This window comes from Melopsittacus undulatus, chromosome 1 (genome assembly GCF_012275295.1).
Source record: "Melopsittacus undulatus isolate bMelUnd1 chromosome 1, bMelUnd1.mat.Z, whole genome shotgun sequence".
NCBI classification, from domain to species: domain Eukaryota; kingdom Metazoa; phylum Chordata; class Aves; order Psittaciformes; family Psittaculidae; genus Melopsittacus; species Melopsittacus undulatus.
The window spans coordinates 97,888,824-97,905,415 of record NC_047527.1 but is presented as its reverse complement, the minus strand read 5'-3'; the positions used below and the strand labels follow the sequence as shown (position 1 = coordinate 97,905,415).

The window sequence follows — 16,592 nt, the reverse complement described above, 5'->3', positions numbered from 1 at the left end:
CATGTCAAGAGGCCACCCAATTTGTCCTTTGACAGTGGAGACAGGCATTTCCTTTAAAGATGCAGCCAAAGAAAACCTTGGACACTTGTTTTTGTCCATGTCAGATGTGAACCAGAGGTTCCAGGCAGACCTTGCATTGCAAAAGGCTATTTAATGTCTCTCCTGCTGATCTTGTGCACTAAAATGCAGACCTTAAACACCAGGGATAATGATGACCATTGCCGCTGTTCTCATGAATTCCCAGGATATAGTGGAGCTCTTAACTCATTTGCACATGAGCTCTCAGAGAGAGCCCCCTGCACCTGCAAGCCCCAGGGTGCACACGCTCTGTATGCTAAAAAAAAAAAAACCTTTAAAACAAACCTACTTTAGAGTTACAAACCCCTTTTTCAGACACTTCATATTATAGGCTTCCTGACATCTACAATGTTCCTTTAGAAGCAAATGAACAGCGTTTCCTCCGGCCTTATGGAATCACTAAAGTGTACAATCCCAACCGCGGTCAGAGGATTTTCTTCATTAAGAGAGAAATATACTTTTATGATACTTGGGCTAAATGTGAGCAACTATCAGTGAGCACACAAGAGGCAGCAGGATGAGCGTTCATTTACCTCTAACAATGAGGCAGTCTTGACAATAGTATGAGGGACAAGGATAGGCTGGAGCACACAGAGTAAAAGGAACAAAAAGACTTGGACAAGTTACCTGCTATTTTTACACCTACAGAAAGGAGTCTGACTGAGACTGCATTGCACAAATACAGAGCTGAGTTCAAATACAGATATAAAATGAGAGATGACATACATTTCATTGCCTCATTTCAGATGCTGTGAGTAACAAAATGCCACTGCATTTGGTAATATTGGCAATCAAGATGTTGGAGATACCAAGGACAAAACAGCAATGCAAGTTGTAAACATTTCTCAACAGCTTCTTTGGCACTTGAGCATCTTACCTTTGAGAGTAGCTGATGTTTGTAATGTCTTTGGTTCATGCTGATGGATGGTTTTGATGATATCTGGGTCAGCATTGAATCGCTCACGGTCATTCTGCCAGAAGTTGCCTGGAGACAGTAATAGACAGCCATGTTCGGGGAGCAGATTCCGTAGCTTCTTGAGGCCAGGCAGAAGATCTGTTACCTGAAGACAAACTTCCTCCAAGCTTTTGACACCAGAACTGAAACACAAACAAAAGTCAGACACTGCCGTGTGTGTTGCAACTCTCACAAACAAAAGGCAAAATAAATCTGCTAAAGTGAACCCAAGGACCACACCACTCCAAGGACCCACACCACCATGCTACTGCTCTTGCTCTTCATAACTAAGGATCAAGAGCCTCAGTTCACAGAGGAGGATCTCACTGTAACAGGTGTACGGACTCCAAAAGCCCATTATCTGGGGCCCCCAACATGTGAAGCTGTTGGAGTGAGCACAGAGGAGGCCACAAAGATGCTCCAAGGGCTGGAGCACCTCTGCTATGGAGACAGGCTGAGAGAGCTGGGCTTGTTCAGCCTGAAGAAGAGAAGGCTCCAGGGATACCTTAGAGGGGCTTCAAGGGCCTAAAGGGGCTAACAAGAAAGCTGGAGAGGGGCTTTTGACAAGGGCAGGTAGGGACAGGACAAGGGGGAATGCCTTTAAACTGACAGAGGAGAGATTGAGATGGGATCTGAGGAAGAAGTTCTTCCCTGTGAGGGTGGTGAGGTCCTGGCACAGGTTGCCCAGAGAAGCTGTGGCTGCCCCATCCCTGGCAGTGTTCAAGGCCAGGTTGAATGGGGCTTGGAGCAACCTGGTCTAGTGGAAGGTGTCCCTGCTTGTGGCAGAGGAAGCTGGAACTGAATGAGCTTTAAGGTCCCCTCCAACCCAGACCATTCTGGGATTCTAAGAGTCCAGTATTATCAGTTCTCTGCACACTGCCAGGCCACACAGCTTTCTCACTTCAGCCATAATAGGTTCCATGTTTATGATACCTCCAGTCTACAGAGAAACTATCCCCCTGGAATTCTTCTTCAAAGACCCTTAACTCCTCTGCATGCTTCTTTCCATATATCCAATGGGATATTTTACAGAAATCTTGATTAACCCTGCTCAGGTGGTTAAAGTGTACAGAGGCCTCTAAAACGTACAAAAGATTCAATATCTGCAACTGTGCAAATTGCATTCGAAATTCCTGTCTATTGTATGGAAAAGAAAATGCCTTACAGGTTCAAAAATTAATAGATGTGTAACTGGCATGAAATGGAACTTGTGCTTCCCAAGATTCATTTAAGACAATTACACAATCCTTATCAACTAGTAATTAACACAAGACTCGATTTGGGCTTACAATAGGATCTGACTGTGAAGGTCTGGTGACAAAACCTGTCAGCACGCCATTTGGCTAGACAAGGAAGAGCTGCCAGTCCAAAAGAGAACACTTCCCTCAACACGACACAGACAGCTGGTGGGATTTGCACGGGAAGTGTGTATTAAACAGAGATGAATTAAAGACACAAGAGACCAGTCTTCCCCAGCTCCAGCCCTGCAGATTACATAGAAGGTGGCTCCAGAAGAGAAGTAATTTATGGTCCTACTGTAAAATGCCTTCTCAAGAGAAGGTGTTTTTTTCTGTAATGTCTACAAAAAGCAAACAGAAACCAGACAGTGATGATTTCTGTTATTCCTTTGTGGCAACTCCCTTCAGAATCTGTATCCTGTCACTATATGGCAAGATACTTTGAAAAGTCCCAGCTGTCAAAAAAAAATACTAGAAAATATGCTCAAAAATACTGTGTTTATAAGAACAAAAGATTTCTGAAAAATAATTTCAAGGAACTGATGCAGTAATGTCTCCAATAATAGCTCCAGGAAGAGTAAGACACCTGTTGTCTTGCATCTCGGCTTTAGCGAACTCTGAAACCTAACAGTGACCACAGACTCCCAGACTGGTTTGGGTTGGAAAGGACCTTAAAGCTCATCCAGTTCCAACCCCATGCCACAGCCAGGGACACCTTCCACCAGACCAGGTTGCTCCAAGCCCCGTCCAACCTGGCCTTGAACACTGCCAGGGATGGGGCAGCCACAGCTTCTCTGGGCAACCTGTACCAGGGCCTCACCACCCTCACAGGGAAGAACTTCTTCCTCAGATCTCATCTCAGTCTCCCCTCTGTCAGTTTAAAGGCATTCCCCCTTGTCCTGTCCCTACCTGCCCTTGTCAAAAGCTCTTCTCCAGCTTTCTTGTTGGCCCCTTTAGGCACTGGAGCTGCCCTAAGGTATCCCTGGAGTCTTCTTCAGGCTGAACAAGCCCAGCTCTCTCAGCCTGTCTCCATAGCAGAGGTGCTCCAGCTCTTGCAGCATCTTTGTGGCCTTCTTTGGACTTACTCCATCAGCTCCACATTCTTTTCATGTTGGGTGCCCCAGAGCTGGATGCAGGGCTGCAGGTGATAACAGTTTATACTGCAGATAAGCCTGTTTACACTCACATTAGTGAAGCTAATGCACACAGCCAGTGTCCCTGACAGTATACTGCAGATGCAGTGATACCAAAGAACATGACCTTGGAGCAAACTACAAATTACATGTCACTTTTGACATTCCTTCAAATGATGAGTGCTCCAAGTTTCAGCAAGCTTACAGCTGATGACAATATAATCACCTTGTGTTTCCTATTACTGTCAATAACCTTCAGCTCCTTTCGTACAAAAGAATGCCTTTTTTAGTATTAAGAAAATCAGCTGCACTTAACTTTGATACTGAGAAAAGCTCCTGACCACAACGCACTGGATTACACCTTTTGAGATCATTTCAGAATTTATAGAGGTTAGATGTTTCCTGTAATATCTGAGTCCATCACCAAAATGGGAGCCTTTTTCCAAGGTTTAGGTCTAAGTGCTCAAGCCACTTTCTCCTGGTGGCCATGGAAGTTTAAGTTTGCTTCCATAATGCATCAGCGTTTATCAAGGGCAGCACCAAGGAGAGATAACGACAAGACAACACGTGTCCTGGGAGCAATCTGCTTCTACTTTGACAATTAGTAATTGGCAACTATATACAGATCACTATCTACAGTGATACATGTGATAAAGGAGGAGATGAGGCAGAAACACAGAAAGAATGTCAGCACCAAGGCTGTGTGAGCTGGTGGGGAAGAGCTCCATGTTTGACATTGTAAATGGCATTCCTAAAAAGTGAGCACACAGAGAGCAGGTACCTAGCTTGCAAGGGCAGATTTAAAGGAAAAAGGACAAATCATCACATAGAGCAGTGAAGTGGCCATTCTAAAACAAGCACTGAAGGATGCTGCCAAGGGAGCATGAAGAAGCAGTAAATCCTCCCTACCTGTGTGAGTTTATGGGCAAAGAATGAAGAAAGCTCAGGGCTGAAAAGCTGGGAGATGATCAGATTCTAATCCCTCATTTGTCACTACACTTGGCCTGTTCTTAGCACCATCCCTCTCACTGAATACAGACTGACAAGAAGGGAAGCCCTTCTGTCCCTAGAATTAAACCCAGCCAGACACTTTACCGTAGGTGAAGACTTAGAACTCAAAGGAAAACTATTAAAACAAAAAAAAAAACAAACCCAGAGGCAATTTAATGTGTAGAAAATGCTTCTTGGTTTATCAAGAGAGAACAAGCCAAACTCATCTGAGCTCTTCCAGAAATGCCTCCCTTGTTGCATGGGGAAAGCACAGCAGCTCTCATCTACCTGAGCCCAAAGAAAGCTTCTGATGCAGCACCACACAGAAAATGCTTTATTTTACAAGAAGACATGAAAATTAGCACAAAAATGGTGATGCAGTAAAGAACCAGGTTAACAGGAAACTGGTGATGGAGCTGCTGAAAGGGGAGCCAGCAGTATGGAGGAAAACAACGTGGAATTTCACACAGACAGTTCAGAGAACCAGGATTATTATATGTTTTTCTTAATAATCTTGGAAGAAGACACAGGGACATCTGCCAGCAACAAAAAATAAAGAAACCCTGTTGATACAGAGAGAGAATAAAATATCTGCAATGGATCATGTAAGGGCTGGAATAAACTTAATCCCATTTCTATTAACAATACAATGTGCACCTGGGGACTAAAAACAGCTTCTGCTCTAACCTTCCAGCTCATTAGCTGGAAATGATGAGAGGGACATGGAGATGTTAATCACTTTATAATATGTAAAAGTGATGTGACCGGCCATGAAAAAAAGACCTGCAGTCTTGTATTTCAGGAAAAGCTTTTCCACGGAAAATAACATACGAATGAGACTTCTCTGAGAATAGCATGTACGATTTTAACTCCCACGATCAGGAACCATACATTAAAAGCAATGCCAAAAGGAGCAACCAGTGTGACACCCTGAATAGAGACAGCTTACTGGAGTAAGCTCAGAGTCTCATATCTTTAGCTTAAAAAATGAAGATTTGGGGTGGGGGGTATGAGTTTTCCCTGTAAATATCTGAAACAGAGGAAAGCTATTGTTGTACAGAGACTGTGTCAAGACAAAATAAAGCATGTTTAAACTGGTCTTAAATAGAGTCAAAGTGAAATGTCAGGAGAATGTCCTCGACCACGTGGAAGTCTAGAATCATAGAATGGTTCGCCCATTTTAGGAAGGGACCTTAAAGCTCATTCAGTTCCAACCCCCTGCCACAGGCAGGGACACCTTCCACTAGACCAGGTTGCTCCAAGCCCCATCCAACCTGGCCTTGAACACTGCCAGGGATGGGGCAGCCACAGCTTCTCTGGGCAACCTGTACCAGGGCCTCACCACCCTCACAGGGAAGAACTTCTTCCTCAGATCCCATCTCAATCTCCCCTCTGTCAGTTTAAATCCATTCCCCCTTGTCCTGTCCCTACCTGCCCTTGTCTAAAGCCCCTCTCCAGATTTTTTGCTGGCCCTTTTAGGCACTGGAAACTGCTCTAAGTTCTCCCTGGAGCCTTCTCTTCTCCAGCCTGAGCAAGCCCAGCTCTCTCAGCCTGTCTCTATAGCAGAGGTGCTCCAGCCTATGAAGAAGAATTCACAAAATGAGGTAAAGTTTCACAACATAGTGGGGTTAAATGAACTTCCCTTAATATGAAGTTTGCATGCTTACTTAGAGGGAAAACACAATACTACTATCTTTTGTAACATGTATATCCTTGGCAGCCCCCTTCAGACCTCTCTGCCAAGACTCCAACTGGAAGGTTCCTGGCAATTACCAGTGACTACAGGACAGGCACGCTCTCCGTCACAAAAGCTGAACACAGGACAAGGGAGAATGTCTTTAAGCTGAGAGGGGAGATTTAAGGCCCTTTCCAACCTAAACCATTCTAGGATTCTATGACTGTGATAAACTGCCCTATATGCAGCATTAATATAATGTCACCTATTTGCAGTGACCTCTCATTTTCTTTTAATTTTGAGAATCTTACAAATTGAAAGCTAATAATCAGAACTATGAGGCAGTAATTGAGAAGAGGAGTGTGTAAGCCAGTGGGTCAGTCTGCCTTCTACACAACCCGTAATGAACAGTAATTACCTGTCTCTCAGGGCATGGTTTCTAATCTCCTCCACTAGCTGGAAGACACGGGAGAGGGGTGAACGAAATACATCCACAGCAAGGAAGTTCTTCTGCCATGGGGACACAGTAGCTTTCACAAAGATCTGCTGGATGTAGGCCACCGGAGCACCGACATACTGTGGGGAAAACCAGAGGGAGAATGAAAACATACGGTGAGTGGGAAGCTGCTTAGCAGAATTAGACCGCAGCTTGGCAACCTTTCAGGAAGGGGTTTGCCAGACTGTATTTTCCTTTCCCAAATTAGAGGTGAAACATGACAGTAGGAACCTAGCAAGAACAAAAGGAGTCTGTTTCTCAAAAAGGCAAAATGCCACTGGCCATTTTGGCATTAGTCTATTGCGTTTCTTTGTGAGGCAGAAGCTCCTGGCTCCTGCTGGATTTGGTACTGGAATGAAAGGCAGGAGCAAGGACTCACTGCCTTTCACAGATGTCTCTCACAACGCTATGGTTCCCCCAACCTGTGGTGACTCGGCCATGTGCCATTTAAATCCTCCTGGTGTCTGTGCCCAGGCTGCTGACCCAGCTCTGGAGACTGCAGTGCTGACATGCTGTGGCAGACAGAGCTTTTGTGTTCTATTAGCTGAACTAGGCAACAATGCAGAATTATAGAACCATAGGGAAGATTTAATCAGCCAGCAGCAGCCTGAGTTAACAGCACAGTGCAAAAAGCTCTCAGAGGTACCAGCAAGTGCAGAAGGCAGCATATTATTTCAATCACAGAAATTGAGAAGAGCACACATGGAGAGAGTCAAGAGCTGTAGGCAGCAGAAGCATTAAACCAAAAGCTAACATCTACTTCTGAGAGACACCAGAATGAGAAATAAAAATGCAGGTTACAGAGGATGATTTCCGAATTGTTTCCTGGTTTCCTGGACCAAGTTACCAGCCTTCTTGGAAAGTGTCAGGATTCCAGTTTGCTCACACAAAAGTTAGCTCTTGACCCTTAACAAAAGCATGTAAGTCTCACTTACCTGAATGATATGCATCGGTCAATGAAAAACAAAACCAAACCCCACCTTTAGGTTACACTCAGTTCACCAGGTTCTTCAAGCACCCTACACTCCCTAGACCAGATCACAGCAGTTAGCTCCACAGAGCCTTTGGCTGCCTAAATTCAATTCAAATGGAAAGCTCTTGACTGACCTTAAGAAAATAGCCTGTGTCCTGGAGGTGAAGCCTAGGCTACCTACCCTATCAGGGAAAAAAAAAATGTGCTAGATTCAGTATTTTTAAAGCCAAAGTAGAGGAAACTGCAAAAGCTGAGGAGCTGGACAGTCTGTTTTCCACCTCCAGGCCAGACAGACATTCCCACTCTGACACATAGCTAGTTAGAGATCTTTGAAGGGGAAGCTGGTTGACAGCCAAAATCCAGATCCCTTCAGAGAGCTGGACAACACCAAACCCACCACTGCAATTACTGACAGCATCTCCACATCACAGCAGTAAATGCTGACCAAATCTTACTCTTGCCCTTTGGAGGAGGAGGCCATGGGGGGGGGTGGGAAGTGGGGTCAGCAGGAGGTTTGTCCTGCTGCTCTAGGGAAACTGTGTACCTTTATAAGATGTTAGGAAATTGGCACCTGTTATCCCAAACCCCATCATTAAGCTTATTTAAAACCTAATAATGCTTTTAAAAATGTGCTACTTGCCTCAGATAATGTTATCCTTGAAAAATAGGCTCTTAAAAAGCATTTCAGAGCTTTTAACTCTTCACTTTTTCCATTTTTCTGACGCAGCACCATTGATACAAAACAAATACAGCCTGAACTGAGCAGTTACACAAAGCAACACATCATCAGAAGGATTTTTCATCAATACAGTGAAGTGCAGGTAACTCAGGAGGGATGTTCCATCATTTCATTGACTCCACACTCATCCCCAGCCCCTCAGTGCAGGACTCACCCAGTCGGGACGCTCACTGAGGTCCCCTTGCTGCAGACCTGCGTCTGGAGAGGGCGCAGAGTAATCCTTCACAGGGGTGCTGTACTCCACAGGTCCTGTTCCAGGCAGTGGCAGCTTCAGCAGTGGGTAACTACAGTTAAGATGCAAGCAAAAAACATTGTGGTGTTTTGGTTTGTTTTTTAAATGAGGCTTTTAGGCAGAAGAGCTCAAAAAACTGAGCCTACTCCAGCAGAAGCTAGCCTCTGCAGAACAGGAGACACAGCTGCAATACAAGAGGGCTTTGCAAGAGGAACTCTTTGACGTGTTTCCTCAACGCAAGAAAGAACTGGTCTTTCTCCACTGGAAAGAGACAACTGAAAGTCTTTGGAGAAAAAGAACTGAAGTCCTTACAGGACCTCATCTGAAGGTTAGCTGCACTAAGAACACTCAGCACACCCATGTCTACTATCCCATAGGCCCACAGAAAAATGAGACTTTCATCGCATTTCATCAGGAAACATGGCTGCTTTCCTGACTCAAACCCTATACTAATTATCAATTTTTCCTCCTTAACATTTAAACTATTTCCAATATTTGTCACTAGCTTCACTGGTGCACTTTGAATAGTAGGAATGGGACACCAAAACAACTACAAAGTATTTATCTTTTTGCTCCTTGACCACTATAATCTTCAGGCGCTCGTAGCAGCTACCCACAACAAAGACTTCAAACTATTTGGAAGTTGAGAAACTGAGGTTTCAGGGAGTTTAGAACAGTGTTTTCAGCTCCAGAGGCTCTCAAAACTATAGGTGGTTAAAACTGTATAAGAATTGAACTGATGGAAAAAGCAAGACTGTTGTTACAGAGGTAGCGACCAACAAGGTGGAACTGTCGGCACGAGAATGAACCAGAGAACGTTAACTTCTTTGTGCTGTCTGATGCATGGCAATCTATCCAGCCTTAAATTTCTGATGTATTTTCATGTTTATAGCTGAGCTTTTCTTGCAATATTGCCAGAATAAATATAAAGGCCTTGGAACTGTTTTCACGCAATACTCTGCGCATTTTGTTAGGGATTAGCTTGGATCACCAAAGGCCATGGAAGGTACAAGCTACTGCTGAAGCCAAGCCTTCAGACTAAATAACAAATGGGTGGAAAAGAACAATGAGATCGGAAGCAATGATTGTTGGGTTTGCTATTTTATTAGTCTGACAAAAATATACCACCCAACTATTAGCATTTCATTGTGCAGTGGGAGGGAAGAGAAAAAGGAGCAATAAAATCTGGTCATAATACATCCAAGAAGAAAATGCCCAACAGAAGCCACAGCCTGGAGGTTTCTCCCGCAGCAGTAGTTTTAGTCCTGCAAACAGCACAGAGAATCTGCTTGTCAAAAGTTACCTGCTGAAATCAAACCCTGGGGGAGGTCCAATAATCAGACTGCATCTGACTGAGACATAAATTAAAGTAGTAAAGTGAGCGTATATGATAAACCAAAATGAATGGAAGAAGCAACTGAGGAAGAAGATTTTTTTTCCACTAAATGATTTTGATGTTCATGACTGTGTCCATAAATCTAAGGGAAAAATCACAGAACCCTGGAATGGTTTGGGTTGGGAGGGACCTTAAAGCTCATACCCTGCCACAGGCAGGGACACCTTCCACTAGACCAGGTTGCTCCAAGCCCCGTCCAACCTGGCCTTGAGCACTGCCAGGGATGGGGCAGCCACAGTTTCTCTGGACAACCTATGCCAGGGCCTCACCATCTTCAGGCTGCGGGGGGGCAGCCAAGGGGAATGCTAGTCAAGACTTCAGGATTTCTTTTTTCTGTTGTTAAAAGTTTCATTTTCTGTAGAAGGGAAGAAGCTAACTCCCATCCTGCAGCACAAAGCACCTCTGAAATACTGGACATAGCAACTCACAGCTCCTGAATGGCCATTTCTGAATGACCAAAGGGTTTAATTCTTGTTTTGTTGGGTTTTATTATGATAGGATTTTCAAACTTGCCCCAAAAAGTCTGGAAGTACATGCAAATGCAATGGGGGAAGGAGTAAATGGCATTTCTTGGAAGACTCAAGGGCAATAAATGAGGGGAAGAACAAAAGGCAAATTTCTGATGGAAAGAAAAACTGTAAAGTCTGGAGCTGTCCATGCATTGCTGAGGACTATATCCTGCTGCAGCCACTGGCAAACCGGGACAACCACGACTCCCATATTCCAATCATTCTCTTCAGGCATGTGGTCAGGGTACATCTCTTGACAGCTAAATGAACTTCAGTGTTTACCTGCAATTTGATTAAATTGTGACTATAGAGCAGGACTGATGCTGTCTGTAGTAAAGGATCTGTATTCTCCCTCCAATACGTCTTTTTAGTCCATCCCCACAGCAGGCAAAGAAGAGGGTGACACAAACCAGCATTAGATATTCTCTACCCAGTCTAGTTTTCTGCAGGTCACATTGATGGGCTCCTTCAGCTTCCTCTACACTTCCAGTCTGCTCAGCCAACAAAAGCCATGTTGACAAAGAATGTGGAATTGTTTCCATCTCCCCATAAGCTAACAAGTCCTAATTTTAATACCACTGCTAAAGACAGTGATAAGAGTTTTCAGTCATGGGTCTACTCTCACAGGTTATTACCTTCAGCAAGAGCAAGAGCTTTTGTCTTTGGTGATATTGTCTTCAAATTTCGAACAAGGGGAGATTGAGATGGGATCTGAGGAAGAAGTTCTTCCCTGTAAGGGTGGTGAGGCCCTGGCACAGGTTGCCCAGAGAAGCTGTGGCTGCCCCATCCCTGGCAGTGTTCAAGGCCAGGTTGGACGGGGCTTGGAGCAACCTGGTCTGGTGGAAGGTGTCCCTGTCTGTGGCAGGGGGTTGGAACTGGGTGAGCTTTAAGGTCACTTCCAATCTGAAGCATTCTAGGGTTGTATTCCATGATATTTTACTGAGTCTAGAGCAGCTGTACGGTATTAGAAGACACTGATGTACATCCACCAGGTACAGAGCTGCCTAGCAGATTGTCCAGCACAGAAAATGAAGTTACAGCCTTTTTTATAATCCCTATTTATAGCAACTACCATTACAGAAAAAGCCCCAGACAAAACCCATGTTTCAAAGATCTAAATAAAAGGTTAAAACAGACCCTGTTGTCCTTACACACTTAATGTTTGGCTCCTATAGTCCCATTTGCAATATGATCTAAGTAGCGCAGATTGCTCATGGTGTGGGTTTGCAGCAAAGCTCAGGAATGAAACCTATTGTTGGGATTCTTTCCAAAAGCTCCCTCACCTTGAGCCAACTACAACACATATTTATGTCCCCACAAGGGAAGAAGGAACATGTATTTACTTATATCACAGTGATATTTAAATATCCATATTGATTAAAGGCTTCGAGAATGCCTGATGGAAGAACACCCAAAGTACATGCTCTGGATTACACTTGTTATTTCAGTAAGATGCTAAAACATTACTTCTCGAATTTTTTAATCTTATACAGGCGTGTGACAGCGCCTGATCTTGTCAGTGATACCCGAGACAGACTGACAGCAGAGATAAAAAAAGGAGAGGGAGAAAGAACCATCCAGTGACAGAGCAAAATTCACCCAACCAACTGCTTCAGCCATCACTGTTAGAGCATTTTTCAGGTAAAGAGATACTGTAAAACACCAAACCACAGCTGCTGTGAGCTGTCAGAAGCATCCTGGCTTCCCACAGACAGCAAACACTGCAAGGATTGCGAGATGCAACAAGCCTAGATCGCTTCTATGTGCGTCTCCCTTCAATGGCAAGAACTGCTCCAAATAAGTTTCAGGGAGTGATTTCTTCAAGGTGCCTTGCAACCCAAACCAACCTGTCATTTCTAGCACTCTGGTTTGGTTCTCCTCTCATCCCTCTTTGTTAAGAGATTTTTTTTGACAGTGAGGAAAAGAGATGAACAACGGTATGGAAAGCACAGAGAAAGGAGGGAAGAAAAGTAGGATCTAGAACAGATGACAGGAAAGCTCCAAAGAGGTTTTGGTTTTGAGAAAGGTGATTTTCAGATGCTCACATAACCTGAATGCTCACATGTACACTGAAACCCTCCTGCAAATCCAAAATAATGGGAAAACAGACCATCTACAGGTTGGTATTACTGAATTCAAGCAAGAGTGTGTTTTAGTTACCAAGCATGAGGCAGGTTCAAGCAAAAAATGTTCATCCAACTACTTTACATATTTTCAAGACAGCTTAGAGGGCCAAGATGGAGAACTGCCAGGTCAGCCCGAGGCAGCTGGCAACTCAACAGAGCTGCAAACCCTACAATTGCATATTCCTCCTCCTCAGAATCAAAGCAGAGATCACCACCATGCCAGAATACTCTTCAGCTGGTGAATATGCTGGAGAGAGCTGCCAGGTCTTAAGTAACAGGGAAGGTGGTGATATATTGCCTTAAAATAGCTACCACCTCTATTTTGCACACTGCAGAACAAGCTTTTAGCCTGTTTCCAGCCTAAACTACCGCAACAACGGAACAACCTGAAAACCCATTGCTAATGAGAGATAGGAAATTTGATAAAAGGTCTTGCCAGAGGGTAGGGAAGGCCGGATATTCGGCAGCAGCAGTTCCCTTTTTAGCCTTGATAAGTGCATAAACAAAACCCATTTCCAAATAAATGTTTGCTTTGCCCTGTTTCTAACTAATAGGAGCCTCAAAAATCTGTGCTGCAAAAGTAAAGATACCCCTCGCTCTGTGCTGCCTGCTTCCCTTTTTCTTTGAAGCAGAAGAGAGGTCTCATTACACAGAACTTGCTGCTAGTTTCATCACACAGTCCCACAGGAAACTCTGTGGACTGGGAACACAAAGAGTCTGACAGCAACTGGCTCCTCTGGTTATCACTCAAGACACTACAAACCTGTAAGACACTGAAACATTATTTTAGAAAGAAGTATGTGTGTGCACGCACACACTGTGTGGGCTCTGGCTCCAGTCAGCTCCATAATCCTTTAGGAGCAGAACCCAGTGCTTCAGTCAACTAATGAACACGTGCAAAGACTCACCCTGCTTCATTTTCCTAAACCTGCTTCACAGAGTCAACTGATTTTAAAGTCTAACTTCAACTAAAAACTGTTCTTCAGAACTACAGGGGACTTTCAAAGTTACCCTGATTACCAGGTTTATAGGTGTCATCTGTTCTTCTCTGAACTGGGGAGGAGGAACTACTCTTGTGTCAGATTATCTTAAGTGGCACTCTCCTTCTACTAGGGAAGAAAAATCCAGATCTTAATGCAGACCCATTTAAGGGGGGTGATGAAAATGAATGTCACCTACCAAGGGAGATATAGTAAAGCAAGAAGTAACATGCTCAATAACAGGTTGTTCAGCAGAAAACCCTCCCTCTGAAGTGAGGACAAACTTGAATTTTCAGACTTGGAATAAGACTACAGAGTAAGAATGAGTCATAGGAATTTTTGCTCTGAATATTAATTAACAGATATGCAATGTCCTGTCTATAGGTGACATTAAAAACAGAGTCTACACAAAATACTTCCAAGGTTGAAGAGAGAATGCATTCACATAACCTGTAGCAGAGAGCGTGTTGTGAGTGTGCGACCTGATCCTTGACACCTGGCCTTTCAGAACAGGAGAAATGCCTGCATGTTAACTGTTGTCACACTGACTGTGAACTAGGACTGATGTTGGACAAATCATGGCCCACGTGGCTTATTTCAACTCTTAAAAAGTTATCTGAGCACAGACACCTCACACTTTTACTGAGGTGGAGGTGAGGAAAAAAAAACCAACTAAGTTAATGCCATCTGCAGCAGAATTGTACAAGCTCTGCTTGATGCTGCGTGCATGCAGGTGCAGAAGGCCATGACTGTTTTACCTCTCCCTTTGAAGAAGTCAAAATGCAAGATCTACTGCTCACTTGAACAATACAATGTCTTTATTAGCCATGCTTAAGGCTGAAAAATACAGAATGCTTCCTTTTTGCTCTATTACCTTCTCCTTTTGTCCATTCTCTTCTTCCAGGACAGGGACTAAGCTCCTCAGCAACACTATGATGTCATTAGCGTCTTCTCTGTTGATCCGCTGGATCACTTGTGTATCTTCTTGTTATAAACACCTGTAGTTCCTACTACTTAATTGCTCCACTCTTGTTTCAGATTAATCAGCACTACAATGCAAGCAGTGCTGAAGGTCTCTAACCAATCCTCTTGGACAGAAGCATTGCCTAAATGAGCTACGTTGAAGCTGGGCCTACTTTCTTTTTCTTTCTTCTTTCTCCGAATTTTAGCATGCTTCTCACTCATTTTTGCAGTGAATGGTTGAGATGAATCAGTAAGATCTGTCCTCAGAAACTGGAATGCTTCTGAAGAGCACAAGTAAATCAGTGCCAAACACCATTACTCAGATTCCTCACGATATGACCGCAGGGAAAAATGCAGATGTGACCCTTTGTGGCCGTCAGTGAGCTCCTCACTCCAGCCAAGAGAAAGCTTCCCCAGGAGGTGGCTAGGCCACAGCTCCCCAAGTTCCTTCTGAGCAAGTCTTTTCATCACATACAGTAAAATTGTATAGGTTTTGTGGAGGCAGGGTGTCAAGGCCAATGAAAAGACAGTAATTTCTTTTTCAATCAGGAAAAATGGTATGAGATAACAGGAATACAGAAGAAACAAACAGTCATCTTGGTGACTGCTGGTTATCTGTGGGGTGGGGCAGGAAACTTCAAAACCATATGAGCAATTACTAGGAAAAACTAATTTGCTGCTAATACATTAACTCTCCCTAGGTTGAAATCCTGAAGCTACGTCACCTGGTGGACACTTCATAGTATCACAGGATGGTTTGGGTTGGAAGGAACCTTAAACCCTATCACACTGCTGGTGATGCCGCCCAGGACATGGTTGGTTTCTGGGCTGAAAGCGCACACTGCTGGGTCATGGTGAGCTTCTCAGGGACCAACACCCCCAAGTCCTTCTCTTCAAGGCTGTTCTGAAACCAGACTCTCCCAGCCTGTATTTGTGGCATTGCCCTGATGCAGGTGCAGCACTTAGCACTTTGCCTTGTAGAACTCCATGAGGTTCACACTGTCCCACCTCTTCCTGTCCAGGTCCCTCTGGATCCCCTCCCTTCCCTTCAGCATGTCAATCACACCACACAGCTCAGTGCTGTCAACAAACTTGCTGAGGGTGCTCGATCCCACTGTCCATGTGGCCCACAAAGATGTTGAACAGTTCCAGTCCCAACACCCACCCCTGAGCAACACCCCTCATCACTGGCCTCTACCAGCATAAGGAGCATCTCACGTTTCAGCTTGTGCCTATTGTCACGGGGTATCTACTCTCTTTACACCCTCTCTTCATGTATTTGTACATGGTGATAAGTTTCCCTGCTCCTTCTCTTCTTTAGGCTGAACAGAGCTCTCTCAGCCTTTCCTCACAGGAGAGATGCTCCAGCCCCTTCATCTTCACAGCCCTCTGGCTGCACTTCTCACCTAATACCACTCTCTTTTAACAGGAAGCCCGGCACTGGACCCAGCACTCCAGCTGGGGCCTTACTGGTGGTGTGTGAAAGGGAAGGATCACCTCCTTTGACCTTCTGCAACCTCCCTAATGCAGCCCAGGACACTCTGGACCACCTCTTCCCCCCAGACACATAGCTAGCTTGTGTTCCACTTGGTGTCTACCAGGACCCCTGGGCATGCCCTGCAAAGCTGCTTTCCAGAGCACTGACCTCCAGGCTGCACAGACCTCTTATATAAACAAGAGGTTATTCTTCCTTCTGCATTTCCTTGCGTTGAGTTTCATGAGGTTCCTCTCTGCCCCTGCAGGCATCTGGTGTATCAGCCACTGTACCCAGTTTTCCACTTCCTAGTTCATGATAGAGACTTCATATATCATCTCCAAACTTGATGAGGGTACAGTCCACCCCATCATCCAGGTCAACCATGAAGAAGTCAGATCACAAGCTCAAGCTAAGAGAATTGAAGACCCCAACCCAAAACTAAACTTCCAATAAGTATCTTGGAGCATCCTGTACCCTACTATCCTGTCAGAGTTCAGCTTTATCACACTGAAATGCTCCAGTGCAGAAGGTACTGCAGTCTGGAAGTTTTGACCCAGTTAGTAAAGCCACTTCTCAAACCAGAATTAACACCAGCTCATACACAGCATCTCAGAACTGGAACTGAAACAGCC

At 44.5% G+C, this 16,592-nt stretch overlaps 1 protein-coding gene across 3 annotated transcripts in view; it reads right to left on the bottom strand.

The window, feature by feature from the left end:
- The window catches only part of SCAP (SREBF chaperone), a 64,846-nt gene that overhangs the window by 27,260 nt on the left and 20,994 nt on the right, over nt 1-16,592 (bottom strand). For all 3 annotated transcript variants that reach the window (XM_031044597.2, XM_031044596.2, XM_005143975.3), the window contains exons 3-5: nt 8,432-8,561; nt 6,488-6,645; nt 956-1,176 (exon numbers count right to left, since the gene is read on the bottom strand). In XM_031044597.2, coding sequence (XP_030900457.1) covers nt 956-1,176; nt 6,488-6,645; nt 8,432-8,561 — 509 coding nt within the window. The remainder of the gene's footprint in view (nt 1-955; nt 1,177-6,487; nt 6,646-8,431; nt 8,562-16,592) is intronic.